The 21,076-nt window shown below is 43.4% G+C and overlaps 1 protein-coding gene across 1 annotated transcript in view; it reads right to left on the bottom strand.

The window, feature by feature from the left end:
- Nucleotides 1-16,763, bottom strand: part of LOC120926666 (multidrug and toxin extrusion protein 2-like) — a 143,402-nt gene extending 126,639 nt beyond the window's left edge. The window contains exon 1 of the mRNA XM_040336791.1: nucleotides 16,380-16,763. Within this exon, the coding sequence (XP_040192725.1) occupies nucleotides 16,380-16,520 (141 nt within the window). The 5' untranslated portion in view covers nucleotides 16,521-16,763. The remainder of the gene's footprint in view (nucleotides 1-16,379) is intronic.
- Nucleotides 16,764-21,076: the final 4,313 nt, after the last annotated feature.

Raw genomic sequence — 21,076 nt, 5'->3', positions numbered from 1 at the left:
TGACCAGTATGAGAGAGTGAGAGCGATAACACCAAATTTAAGACACTTGCTCCCCATTCACACCTGAGACCTTGTAACACTAAAGAGTCACATGACACCGGGGAGCGTAAATGGCTAATTGGGCCCAATTTAGACATTTTCACTTAGGGGTGTACTCACTTTTGTTGCCAGTGGTTTAGACATTAATGGCTGTGTGTTGAGTTATTTTTACACTGTTATACAAGCTGTACACTCACTACTTTACATTGTAGCAAAGTGTAATTTATTCAGTGTTGTCAAATGAAAAGATATAATAAAATATTTACAAAAATGTGAGGGGGGTGTACTCACTTTTGTGAGATACTGTATATGTAAAGTGCCTTGAAAAAGTATTCATACCCCTTGAAATGTTCCACGTTTTGTCATGTTACAACCAAAAACATAAATTTATTTTATTGGGATTTTATGTGATAGACCAACACAAAGTGGCACATAATTGTGAAGTGGAAGAAAATAATAAATGATTTTCCATATTTTTTACAAATAAATATGTGAAAAGGGTGGCGTGCATTTGTATTCAGCCCCCTTTTCTCTGATACCCCTAACTAAAATCTACTGGAACCAATTGCCTTCAGAAGTCACCTAATTAGTAAATAGAGTCCACTTGTGTGTAATTTTGCAAAGAAGAATGGGCAAAGATGTCACTCTCTAGATTTTCAAAGCTGGTAAAGACATACCCAAAAAGACTTGCAGCTGTAATTGCAACAGAAGGTGGTTCTACAAAGTATTGACTCAGGGGCACTGAATACAAATGCACACCACACTTTTCACAGATTTATTTGTAAAAAAAATTGAAAACCATTTATCATTTTCCTTTTACTTCACAATGTTGTGCCACTTTGTGTTGGTCAATCACATAAAATCCCCAAAAAATACATTTAGGTTTTGTTTGTAACATGACAAAATGTGGAGGTTGCGCTACATAGACATCCCAAACATTTGGTTAAATCCTATACACATGCTGCAGCTCAGTGTACAGCTGCAGGTTGTATTTGTCAATGACCAAGTGAAGACATGACATCAATGCTGATATCACACACAGTGCTAATGTCAGCCTGGGGATTGAATGTACAGCAGAAGTTGTACTATCCGGTAAAACTGGAAAGGATTTTTTAAGCGGCTACTTTACAATGACAAGGTAACTGGATACTAAGCACTGTTAAACAATGGAAAATGTGGTGCCCTGAGGGGCTTTAATTCTTGCGGTATTGCATAATTTGTGTTACTTGTAAAGAAGAATAATCCCTCGGGTCTTAGCAGTAAAGATGTTTAGTCCATGAATGCACTGAATAAGAGAAATGTGTTGTGCAGTCAGTGCTCTGACCATTCAAGGGTGGGCTGCTCTTCCTTTAGCACAAATCAAAAGAAAGCAAAACTATGGTCCATAGAGTGTTTGGGATGATGCATCACAAATCCCCAACTGCCAATGTGTGAACTACTCATCTCGATCTACTTCACAGGGTCAATGTGAACAAGTCCTCATTGAAGTTTATTTAATTTTAAAGTATATGCACAGTATACTGAAAACTTGTTTTCTATTTCTTTTTTTGTTTTCCCGTTTGAAGAGAGTAGGTAAAGGTATACTAACCCTGGCAGTGCATTTTTCTGTTAGCGTTAAATTGGGGAGATTTCCCTTCACTTTGTTTCATTAGGATGGAGCAGAAGTGACAGTAAATCTCAAATCTTGGGGTCACCATACATGTTATAGTCTGACCATACAACCCGCTTTAGATTCACTAAAACTGTGTAGTATGGAGGACCTAAATAATCTGTATTAAATAATGTAGGCCCTTGCAATAAATTTTTCTTTTCTTTGGTAGATTTAACCAGAGATTGTACGATCAGATTGCAATGTTTCTTGTGAGCTTTAGGCAGTTGCTCCCAAAACAATATAATCCTGTTCTGGGAAATTGTAAATTTTTGGATTTCCCATCACTTTCTTCTTTTGTGACAATAGTCAGCTAAAGAAATAGAGACATTTAGCTGGATTCAGGTAGGGCGGCTCACTTTTGAGGCGGCGTAGAGTATCGCATATACCCTACGCCGCCGTAAGTCAGAGAGGCAAGTGCTGTATTCACAAAGCACTTGCCTCCTAAGTTACGGCGGCGTAGCTTAAAATGTCCGGCGTAAGCGCGCCTAATTCAAATGAGGATGAGGGGGCGTGTTTTATGTAAATTACTCGTGACCCGACGTGATTGACGTTTTTTACGAACCGGCTAATCTAGTAATTTGCATATTCTACGCCAAACTCAACGGGAGCGCCACCTAGCGGCCAGCGTAAATATGCACCCTAAGATACGACGGTGTAGGAGACTTACGCCGCAGAGTAGCCTATTTTAAGCGTATCTGGTTTCCAGAATACGCTTACATTTTTGTGACGGTGTAGATTCAGAGTTACGACGGCGTATATACTGATACGCCGGCGTAAATCTATCTGAATCCACCTAATTGAATCTCCCTAGTGGAAGACAGACAGCAAGAACTCGACAGGGGTTCCAACCCTTGCCTACTCAACCAAAAACAAAAACAAAAGGTTTTGACTACATTTTAAATAAGGATGGGCAAACGGTTCGGCTGTTTAGGACGGTATTCCTGTGCATTACAGCCATATAATTCATTGCATTACAGCAAGTTTAACACCATATAGTTCTGTGCACTACTGCAAGTTTAACGCTGTATATTTCATTTCGTTACTGCAAGTTTAACACCATATAGTTCTGTGCATTACTGCAAGTTTAACGCAATATATTTCATTGCGTTACTGCAAGTTTAACGCCATATATTTCATTGCGTTACTGCAAGTTTAACAACATATAGTTCTGTGCATTACTGCAAGCTTAATGCTGTTGATTTTATTGTGTTACTGCAAGTTTAGCGCCATATAGTTCTGTGCATTACTGCAAGTTTAACGCTGTATATTTCATTGCATTACTGCAAGTTTAATGCCATATAATTCTGTGCGTAACTGCAAGTTTAACGCCATATAGTTCTGTGCAATACTGCAAGTTTAACACTGTATATTTCATTGCGTTACTGAAAGTTTAAAGCCATATAGTTCTGTGTGTTACTGCAAGTTTAATGCCATATAGTTCTGTGCATTACTGCAAGTTTAATGAAATATAGTTCTGTGCGTTTGTCATGATCGACCAGTTGGCTTTGGGTGGAATCGAACCCAGGACCTCTCCATCACAGGTCCAGCTCTTTGCCTCTGAGCCACTGCTCAGTGTTATTCTGCTTGCTGTCCGTTGGAGCCTGGTTCTGAACCTGTGCTACTTTGGACCAATCAGTGGCCTGAGCGGCCTATTTAAGCCAGCCCCTTCCTCCTTGCAAATTGCTGGTTTGTTGTCAGCTTTACCTTGTTTGAAACACCTTGAAGAAACCTGAACCTTTACCTGTTTGACCCGGATCTGGACTTGACTACTCTTTTGCCTTCTCCTGCACTTGACCCCTGGATTGTTTATTGGACCTGCTGCCGTCTCCTCTCCCTTTGACCATTGGCTTACTGACTTGGACTCTCTGCCTTCCGGAACCCCTGACCATTTGGCTTGCTTCTTGGATCTCCTGTTGTCCTGACCTGAACGGGCTCCCAGCCTTCTGGACTTTGTTTTTGCACCTGCATCTCTGCTACATCTTCCACAGCTCCCCTGGTGTCTTCGCATCACATCTCCAGTGATTCTCGTCTTACCATCTTCCGCTGCTGGTAGCCGGTGCCTCTTTGTGCCCCTCCTTGCTGTTACCACCTCCAGGGGGTGAGGTACACAGAGTCGCAAAGGTAGCCGCCCTCGGCATCTCAGCCTCGGTGAGTACTTACCTTAACGGTCCTGACAGCGTTACTGCAAGTTTAACGCTGTGCATTATTGAAATATTATAGTGTATCTGTGGAGTGTGTCTGTGTTGTGAATACTCAAATTAAAGTGCACCAAACACCACTTTCCATTTATTAAAGTGCTTCCACGTACACATTTGCACATCTTTATTACATTTTGTTAATAAGCACCCTCACTCCCCTATCATGTCTGGAAGGACAGAAAGGAGAGGCAGACATTCACATGGCACCGTAAGGGGGCCAGCAGCGTGTGTGTCCACAGGCAAAGGTGGATGCTGTCAGTCCTCAGGCAGGGCATCATTGCCTCTGTTTAGTGATGTCGTCCGTGTTATCCTGCCACAACAAGCATAGGAGGTGGTGGACTGGCTTACTAAACTGTCCTCATCCTTCTCATCCTCTGTCACCCAAGCAGAGACTAGTGAGCAGTCCCCTGTAGCTGGCAGAGTGGCAAAAACGGCCTCATTGTCCACAGCGATTCCTGCCATAGCCCCAGCCATGGACATCCGCTCCATAGGGCAAGGGGAGCAAATGACCCCCCTGGAAAATCAAGAAGGTGTTGAAGAATTTTGCGGCCACGGGTTGTCTGAGCGGTCCTGGGCTGGATGTCACACAGGCACAGCGAGCAGAGTGAAGCCGTCTCCCCCTCCAGTGTTTATGTGTACACAGGGGGAGGGAACCTGCTGTGCCTGTGCAGCGCTGATGGCTGATCTGAGGTACTGAATGGTATTGGGGAAGGGGGTCCGTCTGTGCTGAAGGGTGGGTTTGTGCTGAATGGGGGGTCCATCTGTGCTAAAAGGGGGTCTGTACTTATGTGCTGAAGGGGGGGTTCGTCTGTGCTTAACCACTTAAGGACCGCCTTCTACATATATACGTCAGCAGAATGACATTTAGGCCCCGTACACACGATAGAATCCATCCGCAGGTAAATCCCAGCAAATGGGTTTCTGCGGATAGATCCTATGGTGTGTACACGCCAGCGGATCTGTTTCCGCGGAGAAATCTCCTCTGGGATGGATTCCAGCAGATCGGATATTTGCTGTGCTGCACAACAAATCCATCTGCTGGAATCCATTCCAACGGATGGATCCGCTCGTCTGTACAGACTTACCGGATCCATTCGTCCAAAGGGATTCCCCGCACGCGTCATAATGATTTGACGCATGCGTGGAATTCCTTATATGACAGCGTCGCGCCCGTCGCCGCGTCATAATCGCGGCGACGGCGCGTCACGTCATCGGCAGAGGATTTCCGCGCGGATTTCAATGCGATGGTGTGTACACTCCATCCCATCGAAATCAGCGGAAATCTTTGAGAGGATTTATCCGTGGAAACGGTCCGCTGGACCGTATCTGCGGATAAATCCTCTCGTGTGTATGGGGCCTTACTCCCAAACTGCAACTGTCATTTCCACAATAAACAATGCATTTTAAATGCATTTTTTGCTGTGAAAATGACAATGGTCCCAAAAATGTGTCAAAATTGTCCGAAGTGTCCGCCATAATGTCGCAGTCACGAAAGAAATCGCTAATCGCCGCCATTAGTAGTAAAATTTTTTTTTTTTATAAAAATGCAATAAAACCATCCCCTATTTTGTAAACGCTATAAATTTGGCGCAAACCAACCAATAAATGCTTATTGTGATTTTTTTGAAGAATACGTATCGGCCTAAACTGAGGAAAAAAACTTTTTATATATATATTTTTGGGGGATATTTATTATAGCAAAATTGTCACTCTATTTTTGTTTATAGCGCAAAAAATTAAAACCGCAGAGGTGATCAAATGCCACCAAAAGAAAGCTCTATTTGTGGGGAAAAAAGGACGCCAATTTTGTTTGGGTGCCACGTCGCACGACTGCGCAATTTTCAGTTAAAGCGAGGCAGTCCCGATTTGCAAAAAGGGGCCTGGTCCTTTAGCTGCATTTTGGTCCAGGGCTTAAGTGGTTAAAGGGGGTCCATCTCTGCTGAAGGGGGTCTATGCTGAATGGAGGGGTCTGTGCAGAATGGGGGGACTGTACTGAAGGGGGGTCCATCTGTGCTGAATGGAGGGGTTTGTGCAGAATGGGGGGTCTGTGCTGAAGGGGGTCCATCTGTGCTGAAGGGGGGTCTGTACATTCTCTAGGCTATATTTATTTGGTCATGTAGTGAAGCTGAATTATCTCAAGAGCTATTTTACACTGTCAGCTGGCCTTATTATCGGTAAAGCGGCGCTTTACCGTCGTTTTAGCTGCGCTATTCGTCGCTAGCGGGTCGTTTTTAACCCCCGCTAGCGTTTGAAGAAAGGGTTAAATGTGACTGTGTATCGCTGCTGCCGAAGCGCCCCTCCCTGAAAAGATTTCAGCGGACGTCCATGGCCCCAGCATCAGGCAGGGAGGAGTGTCAGCCACTTGCGTCAGCCACTTGCTCCGCTAAAGTGTTCAGTTTTGGCTTGAAGAAAAAGTGACAACCCTAACTACACCGGAGCAGAGATTCTTGCAGCTCTGCAGGGACAGGCAGAGAGGTGGTTCACGCCATGTCAGCTGGAGCCAGGAATGTTGGTGTGTGATATTGGCACAAACCTCCTGTCTGCTCTTAGACAGGGAAAGATGTCACATGTGCCATGCCTGGCACATGTCCTCAATTTGGTTGTGCAGCATTTCCTAAATAGGTACCAAGGGTTGGAAGATCTACTAAAGCAGGCCAGAAGAGTGTGTAGCCATTTTAGGCAGTCATACACAGCCAGTGCTCGGTTGGCTGAAATTCAGCCGGAATTCCACCTGTCCGTAAACCGCCTGATTTGTGACATGCCCACCAGGTGGAACTCGACTTTGGCAATGCTGCAGTGGCTGCATATGCAACAGAGGGCTGTCAATGAGTACAAGCACAGGCTCAGGCCAGCTCTGCTTTTTTTCCCCAAGCCAATGGCTGCTCATAAAGGATGCATGTACTGTACTGTCGATAGGGATTGTCCCGAAGTTTGAAACAAAGGTAAGTTCGACTCAAACATCAGGTGTTCGTTTGTCCGAAAAAAACCAAACAAATCAGTCGTTAGCTGCAAATTCCAGCGCCGCTGAGCGCCCCATAATGCACTGCGAGATCGCAGTGCATTGACAGCTGCTGATTGGCCAAAGCATGCATCTGACCTGCATGCTTTGGCCAATCACAGCACAATTGGGAGAGCAATGATTGTCCAAAGGCAGGGTGCCTTTGGCCAATCATGGCTGAAGGGGCTAAGTTCATGCCCCACACTATATAAAGCTGCTTACATGGCAGCCGTATGTAGTGCGATAACGTGGAGAGATTGAGAGAACGTGAGCTAGATTAGGCAGGTTAGTTAGTGGCGTGCAGGCAGTTTAATTAATATATATATATATATATATATATATATATATATATTAGTATACACAGTGTAGTCAGTGTAGAATATATATACAGCGCAGGCAATGTATTAATATATATATATATACATACATATATATACATACATACATATACATACATATATATATACACACACACACACACACACACACACACTGCATTTAGTGTAGACCAGGGGCATTTCTAGGTCTGCAAAAGATATGGGGCTAGGGCCCATAGCAAAATTCACCAACATTCACCAACCTTTTTGCAGGCTTGAGGGGGGGGGGGGGGGGGACATCGGTGGTAAGCAATTTTTTTTTGCGGGTAATGGCTGGTGTTAGCGCTTCAGTCATCATGGCACCATGGTTGTTATGGTGTCAGGGTGATTGAAGCACATTATTTCTATTATTACATTCTAATATATAATGAAGTGGTTCAACTCACCATAATGCAGAATCAGTGGGAGCCCTGGGCTTGTTACTTGCCACATCTCCTTCCACCAGATGTAGCATGTCACCTACCACCGTCACCTGTCACCAGATGCAGTATGTCTCTTGCCACCATTGCCTGTCACCATATGCAGCTTGTTACTTGCCACTGTTACCTGCCACCAAATGTGGATTATCACTTGTGACGTCACCTGCCAACATTTGCAGATTGCCAGGTCACCTGCCACCTTTTTCCGATTTTCACCTGCCACCTGATGAGGCTTGTCACTTGCCATGTCACCTGCCACTATTTGCAGATTGTCACTTGTCATGTCACCTGCCACCTGATGCGGATTGTCACTTGCCACCATTTGCAGATTGTCACTTGCCATGTTACCTGTCACCAGATGCGGATCGTCACTTGCAAACTGATGTGGATTGTCACTTGCCATGCCAGCTCTGTGTTACGTCGGCGTAGCGCATATGAGATGCGCTACGCCAGCAGAAAGATGCGCCGCTCTACGAGAATCCGGGCCATAGAGTGCAGTCATTGCAGAGTATATAATACAGTGCATTGAATTGGTTAAGGGGAACCCTATGACAGAATGAAGAAAAACGGCATAGATCTTAAGGGGAATTTTTTTTAATAAATTGGTGCTGGGTCCCCCCCAAAATCCATACCAGACCCTCATTTGAGCAAGCAGCCTGGCAGACCAGAAGAAGGAGGGGACGAGCGAGCGCCCCCCTCCTCCTGAACCATACCAGGCTGTTTTCCCGCAACATGGGGAGGGGGCTTTGGGTCCCCCAAAGCACCTTGACCCCATGTTGATGGGGACAAGGACCTCTTCCTGACAACCCTGGCCCTTGGTTGTCGGGGTCTGCGGGCGACAACCAAGGGGGCCTCCAGATCCCACCCCCCCATGTGACTGGGTATCGGGTACATTGTGTACCTTCCCATTCACTCAAAAAGTGTCAAAGTAAAAACCACAATAGACAGTTTTTGACAAGTCCTTTATTAACCACTTCAATACAGGACACTTATACACCCTTCCTGCCCAGACCAATTTTCAGCTTTCAGCGCTCTCACACTTTCAATGCCAAATAATCAGTCATGCAACACTGTACCCAAACAACATTTTTATGATTCTTTTCACACAAATAGAGCTTTCTTTTGGTCATATTTAATCACCACTGGGTTTTTTATTTTAATGCGACATAAGTAAAAGAAATAGCGAAAATTTCATTAAAAAAAACACCTTTTTTAGTTTTGATGATAACATTTTGCAAATAAGTAATTTTTGTTTATAAATTTGGGCCAAAGTTTATACTGCTACATATCTTTGGTAAAAATAACCCAAATAAGTGTAAATTATTTGGTCTGTGTGAAAGTTGAAGAGTCTACAAGCTATGGTGCAAATCATTGAAAATTGATTACACCTGATGCACTGTTGGTATGGCAATACCACATGTGTTAAGCCCCATACACACTATCAGTTTTCCTGAAGGTTTTTCTCTTCAGATTTACCAAAACCATGTAGTGCAAGGGCCGGCCTGATTGCATACAAATTGACACTCTTGAGGTTTGACCTCATATTAGATGGTTTTGGTAAACCTAAAGGGAAAAACCTGCAGGAAAACTGATAGTGTGTATGGGGCTTGAGACTTTTAAACAGCTCCGTCAGGCATTTTAGGAGCATAAATTCTGCATAAAATCTCCTAACAACCTATTACACTTTTGAAGGCCCTGGAGCACCAGGACAATTACCCACAAAATTAGCCCATTTTGGAAAGAAAACACCCCAACGTATATTCTATGAGGCATTATGAGTCTTTTGAACAGTTCATTTTTTTTACAAAAGTCTTCGAAATACGTGGAAAGAAAATTAAAACATATTTTTTTTACACAAAGTTGTCAATTTATATGATATTTCTGACGCATAGCATGTACATAGAAAACATTACACCCCAAAATACATTCTGCTACTCCTCCTGAGTATGGCAATACCACATGTGTGACTTTTACACAGCCTGGCCACATACAGAGGTCCAACATGGAAGTGGTACCTTCAGACGTTTTAGGAGCATAAATTACATTTATAATTTCATTCCTTCCTATCACACTTTTGAAGGTCCTGGAGCACAGGACAGTTGAATTACACCCCAAAGTATATTCTATGAGGCATGGCCGGCAGATAGGTACTCAGGTACTCTGATGGGCTGATGACAGGTACTTGGTTACTCTGATGGGCTGGTGACAGGTATTTCGGGTAATCTGATGGGCTGGTGACAGGTACTCGTGTACTCAAATGGGCTGGGGACAGGTACTCGGGTATTTAGATGGGCTGGTGATAGGTACTCTGGTATTCAGATGGGCTGGGGACAGGTACTCGGGTATTCAGATGGGCTGGGGACAGGTACTTGGTTACTCAGATGGGCTGGGGACAGGTACTCGGTTACTCAGATGGGCTGGTGACAGGTACTCAGGTACTCAGATGGGCTGGGGACAGGTACTCGGTTACTCAGATGGGCTGGGGACAGGTACTCGGTTACTCAGATAGACTAATGACAGGTACTCAGATGAGCTGGTGACAGGTACTCTGGTAATCAGATGGGCTGGTGACAGGTACTTGGGTACTCTGATGGGCTGGTGACAGGTACTCAGATTGGCTGGTGACAGGTACTCGTGTACTCAGATGGGCTGGGGACAGGTACTCGGTTACTCAGATGGGCTGGGGACAGGTACTCGGTTACTCAGATAGACTAATGACAGGTACTCAGATGAGCTGGTGACAGGTACTCTGGTAATCAGATGGGCTGGTGACAGGTACTTGGGTACTCTGATGGGCTGGTGACAGGTACTCAGATTGGCTGGTGACAGGTACTCGTGTACTCAGATGGGCTGGTGACAGGTACTCTGGTATTCAGTTGGGCTGGTGACAGGTACTATTTATAGTCAGATTTTAGTAAAGCAATGGGGCGGTAGTTATTAGGAATCGTCGGGTCTTTGTCTGGTTTCGGGATAACCGTAATAAAAGCATGCAAAAACTGGGTGTGGGGAATATTCCCTTTTATCAGAGAGGCAAACAAATTTACCATGTGGGGAGTGAGAGTCGGGAGAAACGTCTTATAATAGGAATAGGGGATACCATCAGGGCCTGGAGACTTATGTGATGGTAAATGGCTTATAACCTCAGTAATTTCTTCTACAGTTATAGGCGCGTTTAGCATAGAACGATTATCAAGGGAGAGGTAAAATCTCCACCCATGATCATGAAGGGTTGTGAGAAAGATTGGATTTTCTCAAAAAAACACCTCAAGGACCCCAATCTGCCCTGAATTGGGTGCATATACATTAGCTAAAGTAAAATACATATTCATGTGGTCACAGCTCAGGAGTAGAGTTGAGCGGACACCTGGATGTTCGGGTTCGGGAACCTGAACCCCGAACCCCATTGTAGTCAATGGGACACGGACTTTTAGAAAAAAAAATGCGCGGAGGTCCCCGCAAATTCAATAACCAGACCCTTTAGGTCTGGTATGGATATTCAGGGGAACCCCGCTATCAATTTAAAACAAAAATGATGTGTGTTTCCCCCTAAATATCCATAACCAGACCCGTCACGTGACCCCGCCCCCTCTGACGTACCCTCTGCTACATCACTGGGGAAGCCCAGGAAGAGGGAAGCTGGGAGGGTCATCTGACCTTAATTCCTTGCTCCAGCTGGGATGGGGGGGCGGACTTCTAGATGTGGGAGGGGATGTCCCAAGCAAAGCATTCATTTGCCAATTGGTGATTGCCAAATCCTTGACACCTGACATGCACATATTTAAATAGACTGGGTGTATACCTGACACCTGCCTGTGATCCTATCTTCATACTATGCTGGACACACCACACATAGGGTAAGGCTGCATTTTCAAATCCTGCACAAAGTTATCCTTCCTATGCCTACTAAATCTAACCAATAATATTTCCCCTCCAGATACGCTTATTCTTGCTCTCTCTGGAGATTGCTTCCATACTCATATTCTAAACATTTAATAAGGTATTTTTTACTATCCTTTACATTGTCCTTTTTTAACATTATTCACCCCATTGGCACTAATCCCAATATTCTTACTATTTTATCACATTATATACAATTATTCTCACATGAATTTAATTATTTTAGCACATGCTTACTCACACCCATCCATTACACACTATTATTATTATTATTATTTTTTTTTTTTTTATATATATTTTTTTATTTATTCAACTAATTAATTATATATATTTATTATATTATACTAATTATATATATATATATATCTTTCACTATTTAATTATAATTATCATATATTTTTTGGCACCTTAACCCACTATTAGCCCTATATTGTAATCTTTATCACCCTGTTACACATATAATTCTCTTTGAATTCACAATTCTATACAATTTTGATATTGTTTTATTAATCTTAACCCATGATTTCATATAACATTTAAAATATCCTGTGCATATTTATATTAATTTAAAATTCCTATGACATATCAAAGTCCCATTTTATATATGCATCATTATAATGAGCATAATGTGCATGTCTAGCGCCATCTACTTGTATAACAAGTCAATTAATCTTTATACTTTAAACATATAGTTTTTGGTATTAAAACTACTTTATATTTGAATTTCTTAATAGGCATCACTCTGGCAATTGCTTTGCTGGGCTCCCCCTCCACCTGTCCGGCCCGCACTCTCTGACTGGACCTTTGGATTTTTTTTCCCAGTTATACTGTGGGTCCCTGCAGGCCACTCTTGTGGGGCATCGTTGAGGCCTTTTTGGGGGTGCTAACCACCCGTATGGAGAAAAGTAACCAGGGATCCTTAGGATTATAACCTTACTCTGGTCCAAATAGAACTGAGAAACACAATCTGTGAGTTGATAACTATATACTTTAAATTTATTTTTCACCTAAATTGTACTATGTATCTATGTATTTTATTACCATATATTTACTCTCTGTTATAGTTTGCATCATATACCCTTTCCTCCGAAGAAGACCCATATGTGGGGGTCGAAACGCGTTAGGAACAACTTGACCTGAAGATCAGCCATTCATGTTGATCAGTGTCATGTAATTTTGGTGCTATATTCTCATATGTATGTGTCCTCAGTATAAACTGTACTAGAGTTCATTATTTTACGACTTTGTACTTATTAAATACATTTTTTTACTTTTTTACAACAAATTGGTACGTCTTTGTAATTGTTTGTTTATATAATTTTTGCTGCCTAAAAACCCCACTGGGGAACCCTTCCTTTTTTCATTACCTTTACAGGGGTGAGCAACACTTTCCCTACCCCCTTTGTGTCCTTTCTTCATTTACGAGGGAAGCCGGGCTTACCCAGTGACATAGCAGAGGGTACGTCAGAGGGGGCGGGGTCACATGACGGGTGGCTCTGCCTCCTCTATATAAGTAATGTCACAGCTGCAGCGCGTCATTCGCTGGGCTGTGTCCAGCGCTGAGAGGAGGTCTGGGATGCTGCTGCGCCAGATGGATGGATCTTCTCAGCGCTGGAGCGGAGATCACCCGACGCAGGATCTTCTCATCGCTGGAGATCACCCGCAGCCATCGCAGGATCAGGACAATGCAGGAAGCCGGGAACGAGTGGATTTCTCACCGCTGGAGGTTTTTTTTTTTTTTTTTTTTTTTAATAAAGGACTTTATTCAATGGTGTCAGTGTGTTTTTTTTACAATACTTTACACTTCCTTTGTGAAATGGTAGAGGTACAGTGTACCCCATTACCATTTCACACAGGGGGGGGGTCAGGATCTGGGGGTCCCCTTTGTTAAAGGGGTATTCCAGATTCTGATAAACCTCCCGCATACCCCCACAACCACCGGGCAAGGGTTGTGGGGATGAGACCCTTGTCCCCATCAACATGGGGACATCCTCCCCATGTTGAGGGCATGTGGCCTGGTGCGGTTCAGGAGAGGGGGGAGCCGCACTCTGTCCCCCCCTCTTTTCTGCGGCCGGCCAAGTCAACATGCTCGGATAACGGGTCTGGTTATGGATATTTAGGGGGAACCGCACGTCATTTTTGTTTTAAATTGACGGCAGGGTTCCCCTGAATATCCATACCAGACATGAAGGGTCTGGTTATGGATATTTAGGGGGAACCGCACGTCATTTTTGTTTTAAATTGACGGCAGGGTTCCCCTGAATATCCATACCAGACCTAAAGGGTCTGGTTATAGAATTTGCGGGGACCTCCGCACATTTTTTTTTTTCCCGGACCCAAACTTTTTTCAATTGTTCGGGTCCGGGTTCGGGAAAAACCCAAAGTCTGTACCGAACCCGAACTTTACAGTTCGGGTTCGCTCAACCCTACTCAGGAGGACATAACGGCCATGATTTGTATAGAACAGTAGCATCTGAAAAGAATTGCTACTCCGGCTTTGCCGGAAGGGTCTGAAGCCACAAAAGTAGTGGGAAAAAGCTTAGATGCAAATTCGAATGATACCTCTGCACGGAAATGTGTCTCCTTGACCATGACCACATCTGTGTTAGAGGATTTGAACTCCTTCAGGGCCAGCCAACGTTTATGAATGAAGTTCAATCCTTTTACATTGCATGAGATAATACTAATAGCCATGACAGGCCGGGTTCCCTTACCCGCAATGGCGGCAGCAGTGTTCGACAGCTGATGGAAACATCAGCTGCAGTTTCGACATTGCTGGACTCCAGGACAGTTAAATGTCCTATTATTAAAAGCCAGCAGCTGCAGTATGTGTAGCTGCTGGCTCTTAATAAAAAAAAAAATTGGGCCGACCTCCGCTTTAACTTTAAATACTTTTAAGGGGTCCTTCACATGGCCGTTTAGTTGCATTTAACTGATTCCAATGGTGAGAATCAGTTACCTGCAGTTACGGATGGGTGTCTGAGCCTGTACACATGTTTACAAGGAGCTACTGTATGTACAACAACCTGCCAGCCCTTTCAACCAGCCATGCATTACATAGACAAGCACAGAGACCTGGTGGTGACATCACTGGATCCAAAATAAGGTATGCAATGAAAATTAAAGGGTTTTATTTACCAACACCAATAACATGTTAATGAGGGGGGAGGGAGAAGAACAAGGGAAGCCTCATGTAAACCCTCATGATTTTTTACCGTAATGCATCCTATGACCGGCCCCCCTGCCCCCGTTTTACTTACCTGAGCCCTGTATTTCCCTGTGTGGGGACGCACTGTCCCTCTCTGCACGGGGTCTCGGCTCTTGATTGGATAGATTGATAGCAGCGCAGCCATTGGCTCCCACTGCTGTCAATCAAATCGAATGATGCGGGCGCCGGCATTCGTGTCTATGGACGCAAATGTTGGACTCGGGAGCGCGCCAGCAAGGTGACCTCCCCCGGGAAAGTGCTTCTCCAAGGGAGTTATCTGATGTGGGGAGGAGCCGCGAGAGCTAGCGAGGGACCCCAGAAGAGAATGTTCAGGGCCACTCTGTGCAAAACGAGCTGCACAGTGGAGGTAAATATATGTTTGTTATTTAAAAAAATAAAAATAAATGATCCTTTACAATCACTTTAACCACTTGTCTACCAAGGTATGTTTAGAAACGTCATGATAGTTAAATCAAGATCACAGTTACTGCTGCAGCTGTGAACTTGGTACCAGCTTTAAGAACCGGTGAAGGACTTTCTAATATAAGTGATTGGGTGGTTCTAGATCCTCCCCATTCACTTTTACAGGCTTCTCAAGCGGCCGTGCTAGAGGCACCAGTAGTGGTTCCTGGGCTTTCTCGTTCTACCAGGGAGCCTGGAACCACAAGAAGGCAGGTGGAACTCAGGAAACATCCCTTCTTTGATCCCTCCTGTAACTAATGACCCCAGAAGTGATGGGTATTATGTTACTTCTGGGGTCGCAGCTGTCATTTATTGGCTAGCATAGCAGATATTCCAGCAAGATCTGTGCTGGAATAGTTGCACTGAAAGTCAGTGGAGGCATTGGGGACCCCCGATGTCTACATAAGTATATAAAGAAGACCTGCCACCTGACTATGCTATCACATAGGGGGCTTGTTAAAATAAAAATGTAAAAAAGAATGTATAAAATACAGTAAACAAAAATAATTTTAAAAATGTTAAGCACCTCCCGTCACCCCCGCACACGCCTGACATAAACAGTTTATCATAGGGTGAGCATGTATATGAAAACCTAAATTGTGTCACAAATGTAAGCTATCATTGTGAGTTAGAGCAACTCTTGGGCCAGAGTTCACGGTTAGCTCTAAACTACAAAGGTCTTTATTGTGTCGCCCATGAAGAACTTTGGGTACCATGGTATGTTGTGATTCCATGGGTGTGCACAATTTTAAGACTTGACATTTTTGGTATCTATTTATTCGACACAACCCTGTCTGTTATATTTTACCCAAACATTGGTATAATATTTGTTTGCACTAAAACTCATTTCAGTGTATTTTTTCCTGACAATATGCATGTGATAAATAACTGAGCAAATATTGTGCAACACAAAAACTAGCTTGATTTTATTTCACAGGGTTTTCAGAAAATATATACGTTTTTAGGGTTTACAGCAATTCCTAGTAAAAAAAATGCAGATTTTAATATGCGTGAAAAAAAAGAAAAGAAAAAAATTGCCTCGGTAGGCAAGTGATTAATGATCATATTCAGAAGATAACACTCTTGAAAACCTGCATACACAATTAGTGAAAGTACTATTCATGTCTTACCACAGGGATGACCAACCCAAGCTGCTCCTTTGCTTCATTACAGAATCCATAAGGTACCAGTTGACGGAACAATCTGTAAATTCCATGAGGTTTTTCTGATAGAGGAGAGGTCTCCTTGGCTTCCTCCTTGTGTCTCGTCATTGTTCTCCCTGATAAATGTTAAATTCTGTAGAACTCTTAGGCCAGAGAATGCAGTGAAAGGCCCATTTTACACTATAGCACTGAACGTGATAAAGCTTCGTCTGGAGAGGTGAAGTGTTAGAGAATTCATCTCTGCATTCAATGGGAGGAGAATATACTGTAACCTGATCATCATGCCATGTTATCAGTCATCTCTCTATTGAAATAAAGTGAAAGCAATTGATGTAGAACTACCTTTCCCATCTAGGCATGTCTTTATTGTTATAAAAATACTTATGTTTCTGCCAATCAGTAGCAGTTATTCTTCAAACGAATGCAGTGTATGCAAATATTTCCCTTGTGTGTAAAAACAGTCACACGATAAGGAAGTAATACTTTTTTAATCAAACTACACACAGCATTTAATGGTGGCATGCAGCAAGTGGGATCTCCAGCCAAAACTCTGACTATCCTGTCAGTGTTACTTCACACAGAAATGCACTTCGACCGCTGCTAAGAGGTGGTAGTGGCGTGCAGCAGCAGGATGATGGTCTTGCTCCATGAGAGAGGTGAGTATTTGTGGGCAGGGCCGCCATGAGGGGGGTACAGGCAGTACACCTGTAAAGGGGCCCGGATGGCAACCCCCCCTTTTTTTTTTTTTTTTTTATTAAAGGGCCCAGAGGCCCCCCCCCCCCTTTTTTATATATATGTTTTTTTATTTGTTCTTATTTTTGTAAGGGGCCCAGAGGTCCCCAGGGCAACCCCCCCTTTTTTTTCTTTTGTTCGTCAGCACCCAAAGCCCCCCGACCTCAATTCGCGTTGGCAGCACCCCCCGCTACTCAATTTGAGGCGGCAGCACCCCCCCTCCCCCGGTTCTCTGCTCCGGGGGGCCCATGCCTGAAGCTGTGTAAGGGGCCCCATAATTCCTGATGGTGGCCCTGTTTGTGGGTCAAACTGGCATTTTTTTTGTTACGTCAGTGGCAAAAGTTGTTTGTTTACTTTAGGTCCACTTTAATAAGCAAATGAAAATAAATAATTCCAAATTGTCCAGCTTGTCAGTCAATGTCCTAATGGTCAGTTTTGATTGGTGAAACTCAATTCTCTCTGTACACTTTTTAAATTATTGTATGATCTTCTAAAAACATTCCTTGTGCTAATATTTTGATTCAAAGTGGTTCTAAGGATCTGTTCACATTTTGGCGTTCTGAGTCACGGGCAGAATCGCCTTAAGACTAGATATTGTATTACCTTAATGCACTCCCTGTAAAAAAATATCACAGTAATTGTATCATATGTCTTTGCAGTGAGCTCCTGAACCTCTCCTTTTCCTGCTTACTTACATTTGTTTGGAACAAGCAGTGCATGTTGGTTGGGCACTGTTCTATGTACGCTACAAATCCCACATCCCATACTCCATGGTCCATCTCAGGAGCAAACAAGATCGAGTGGATATGTTCCTACATGCAGTGGGACCATGAAGAATGAACTTGGCCACCTTCTAATGCCACGTAGACACGGTCAGAATTGAATTGACAGCAAAGATTTGAGCGCTGGTTCTCAAATTTTCAGACGGTAAAAGTTCTTGTCGATAATTCTGATCGTCTGTATGCAATTTCGACGCACAAAAAAACATGCATACTCTGAATCATTGAACTTAATTTTTCTTGGCTCGTTATAGTGTTGTACGTCACCGCGTTCTTGACAGTCGGAATTTCCAACAACATTTGTGTGACCGTGGGTATGCAACACAAGTTTGAGCCAAAATTCAGTCGGAAAAAAATCCACAGTTTTCTTGTCGGAATTTCCGATCGTGTGTACGCGGCATTACATGAAATAAACATTTTATTATATCTTTTCATGTGAAAACACTGAACACTGAAAAATTACACTTTGCTACAATGTAAAGTAGTGAGTTGTATAACAGTGTAAATTTGCTGTTCGCTCAAAATAACTCAACACACAGCCATTAATGTCTAAACCGCTGGCAACAAAAGTGAGTACACCTATAAGTGAAAATGTCGAAATTGGGCCCAAAGTGTCAATATTTTGTGTAGCCACCATTATTTTCCAGCACTGCCTTAACCCTCTTGGGCATGGAGTTTACCATAACTTCACAGGTTGCCACTAGAGTCCTCTTCCACTCCTCCATGACGACATCTTGGAGCTGGTGGATGTAAGAGACCTTGCATTTCTCCACCTTGAGGATGCCCCCCAGATGCTCAATAGGATTAAGGTCTGGAGACATACTTGGCCAGTCCATAACCTTTACCCTCAGATTCTTTAGCAAAGCAGTAGGTGTCTTGGAGGTGTGTTATCATGTTAGAATACTGCCCTGCAGCCTAGTCTCCGAAGGGAGGGGATCATGCTCTAGATCAGTATGTCACAGTACATGTTGGCATTCATGGTTCCCTGGTTCCCCAGTGCCAGCAGCACTCATGCAGCCTCAGACCATGACATTCCCACCATCATGCTTGAATGTAGGCATGACAAACTTGTCTTTGTACTCCTCACCTGGTTGCCGCTACACAAGCTTGACACCATCTGAACCAAATACGTTTATCTTGGTCTCAGACCACAGGACATGGTTCCAGTAGTCCATGTCCTTATTCAGCTTGTCTTCAGCAAACTGTTTGTGGCTTTCTTGTGTATCTGCATTAGAAGAAGCTTCCTTCAGGGATGACAGCCTTGCAGATCAATTTGGTGCAGTGTGCGGTGTATGGTCTGAGCATTGACAGGCTGATCCCCCCACCCCTTCAACCCCTGCAGCAATGCTGGCAGAACATGTACATCTATTTTCCAAATCGACAAAGTGAGTGCAGAGCTAAACATAATAATGAACATAATGTTGAACATATGTGGATAAAAAATACATTGAAAAAATTGGAAATGATGAAAAAATGTGTCAAGTGAAAAAGAAAAAAAAAAGAAGAAAACTAAAGCAAAGTCCTATTCAAATTCCAATCTATAAGATACTGTAAAGTGTTGACATCCAAACAGGTGAAGATAAGTTGCAGAAAGAGAGATGCGACATAAATCTTCCCATAAATCAAAGTGCAGTCAGGTCGACACCCAAGTGTGAAGTAGCCTGCTTACCAGTAAGAAGTGACTGCCGAAAACCAGCACAGGGAAATAATGGTCTCCCCAGGACCACTGAGTGTTACTCAAAGATAAAAAAGAGGGCTCTCATAGTGCAGTACATCAATTCAAGTAATTTAATAAAAGAATGAATTACACTTACAGAAACGATGTGTATAAATCAGCAGTTGTATCATAAAAGAGCTGCGGCATCTCCGTTTGCTTCTCCCTATTTCCTAAATGATTCGTCTATCCACCATCTCAGAAGGAAAGTGTGATGACGTCACTGTCGGAGGCTCCGCCCTATGCGTTTCATCACTACTGGGCGTCTTCTTTGTAAAGACTTGCTAGAAAGATAAGCGCAGTGTGTAGGGTGGTGGGCACAAATGAGCCCAAGGTGTGGACAATCAATGATTATCAGGTGACCACACAATGTCTTGGAGAAAGAAACTTGAGCACACCAGCTTATCAGATACCAGGTTTGATCAAGCTAGAGCACATCCTTGTAACCCCCCCCCCTCGAGAGAGCACTTCTTCTAGGGGGTTATCTGATGCGGGGAGGAGCCCAAAAGATGGTGTTCTGAGCAACTCTGTGCAAAAGAAGCTGCACAGTGGAGGTAAGTATGATATGTTTGTTATTTTTTTTTTAATTATAATCCCTTTAAAGTGGTTGTAAACCCTCTGAAAAAAAAACACCCTGCAAGACAACGGCATAATAAACTAGTATGAATAGCATACTACCTTATTATGAATTACTTACCTGAGATCGAAGCCCCCTCAGCGGTCCTCGTTCTCCCCCTCCGGCGGCAACATCTCTCCAGGAGTGACTTCCGGGTATAGCAGGCTCCGTCGCTGTGATTGGCCGGAGCTGCGATGAAGTCACTCCCACGCACCGGAGCCGGCGGTGACGGCACATCTAACTGAAGCAACAGCACGATGTGCCATTGCTTCAGTGCTCATGTGCCGATGACTTTGGCACATGCAAACACAGGGGGATATCTCCTAAACTGTGCAGGTTTAAGAGATATAGGGGTAGCTACAGGTAAGCCTTAATATATGCTTACCTGTAGCATAAAGTGTGTTGTAAGGGTTTACAACCACTTTAAGTAGCCTGAATATTTAGCTAAAAACATGCCTGGAGATTTCCTGGATAAGGATATTGTTGCAGCTATAGGACAACTATACCGCTGGAGAGTTTGTTGTATTACAAGAATCCCTGCACTGGATGAACCTGTGGAGAAATGTCTCTAAACTGGGTGATCCTGTGATGAGCTTGTTTGATCTTTATAATTTGAAATCCATTGGATCTGGTAAGCGGTCTGTTTTACTTTCTGGAAAGAAGCATCTAATGATTTCTTCAGTGTCCCGTAATATCGTTCAACATTGGAGCACTTTGTTTTTGGGACTTTTCTATGTTGTTTTAAAGTGTATCATTATCACATATTAGTATAAATTTTTCCTTTTATATTTAGGGAGTTTTTATATATTGTTTGCTTGCGCAC

This window comes from Rana temporaria, chromosome 2 (genome assembly GCF_905171775.1).
Source record: "Rana temporaria chromosome 2, aRanTem1.1, whole genome shotgun sequence".
Taxonomy (NCBI): domain Eukaryota; kingdom Metazoa; phylum Chordata; class Amphibia; order Anura; family Ranidae; genus Rana; species Rana temporaria.
The sequence above is the reverse complement of the archived record's forward strand: the minus strand, read 5'-3'. Positions and strand labels throughout refer to the sequence as shown.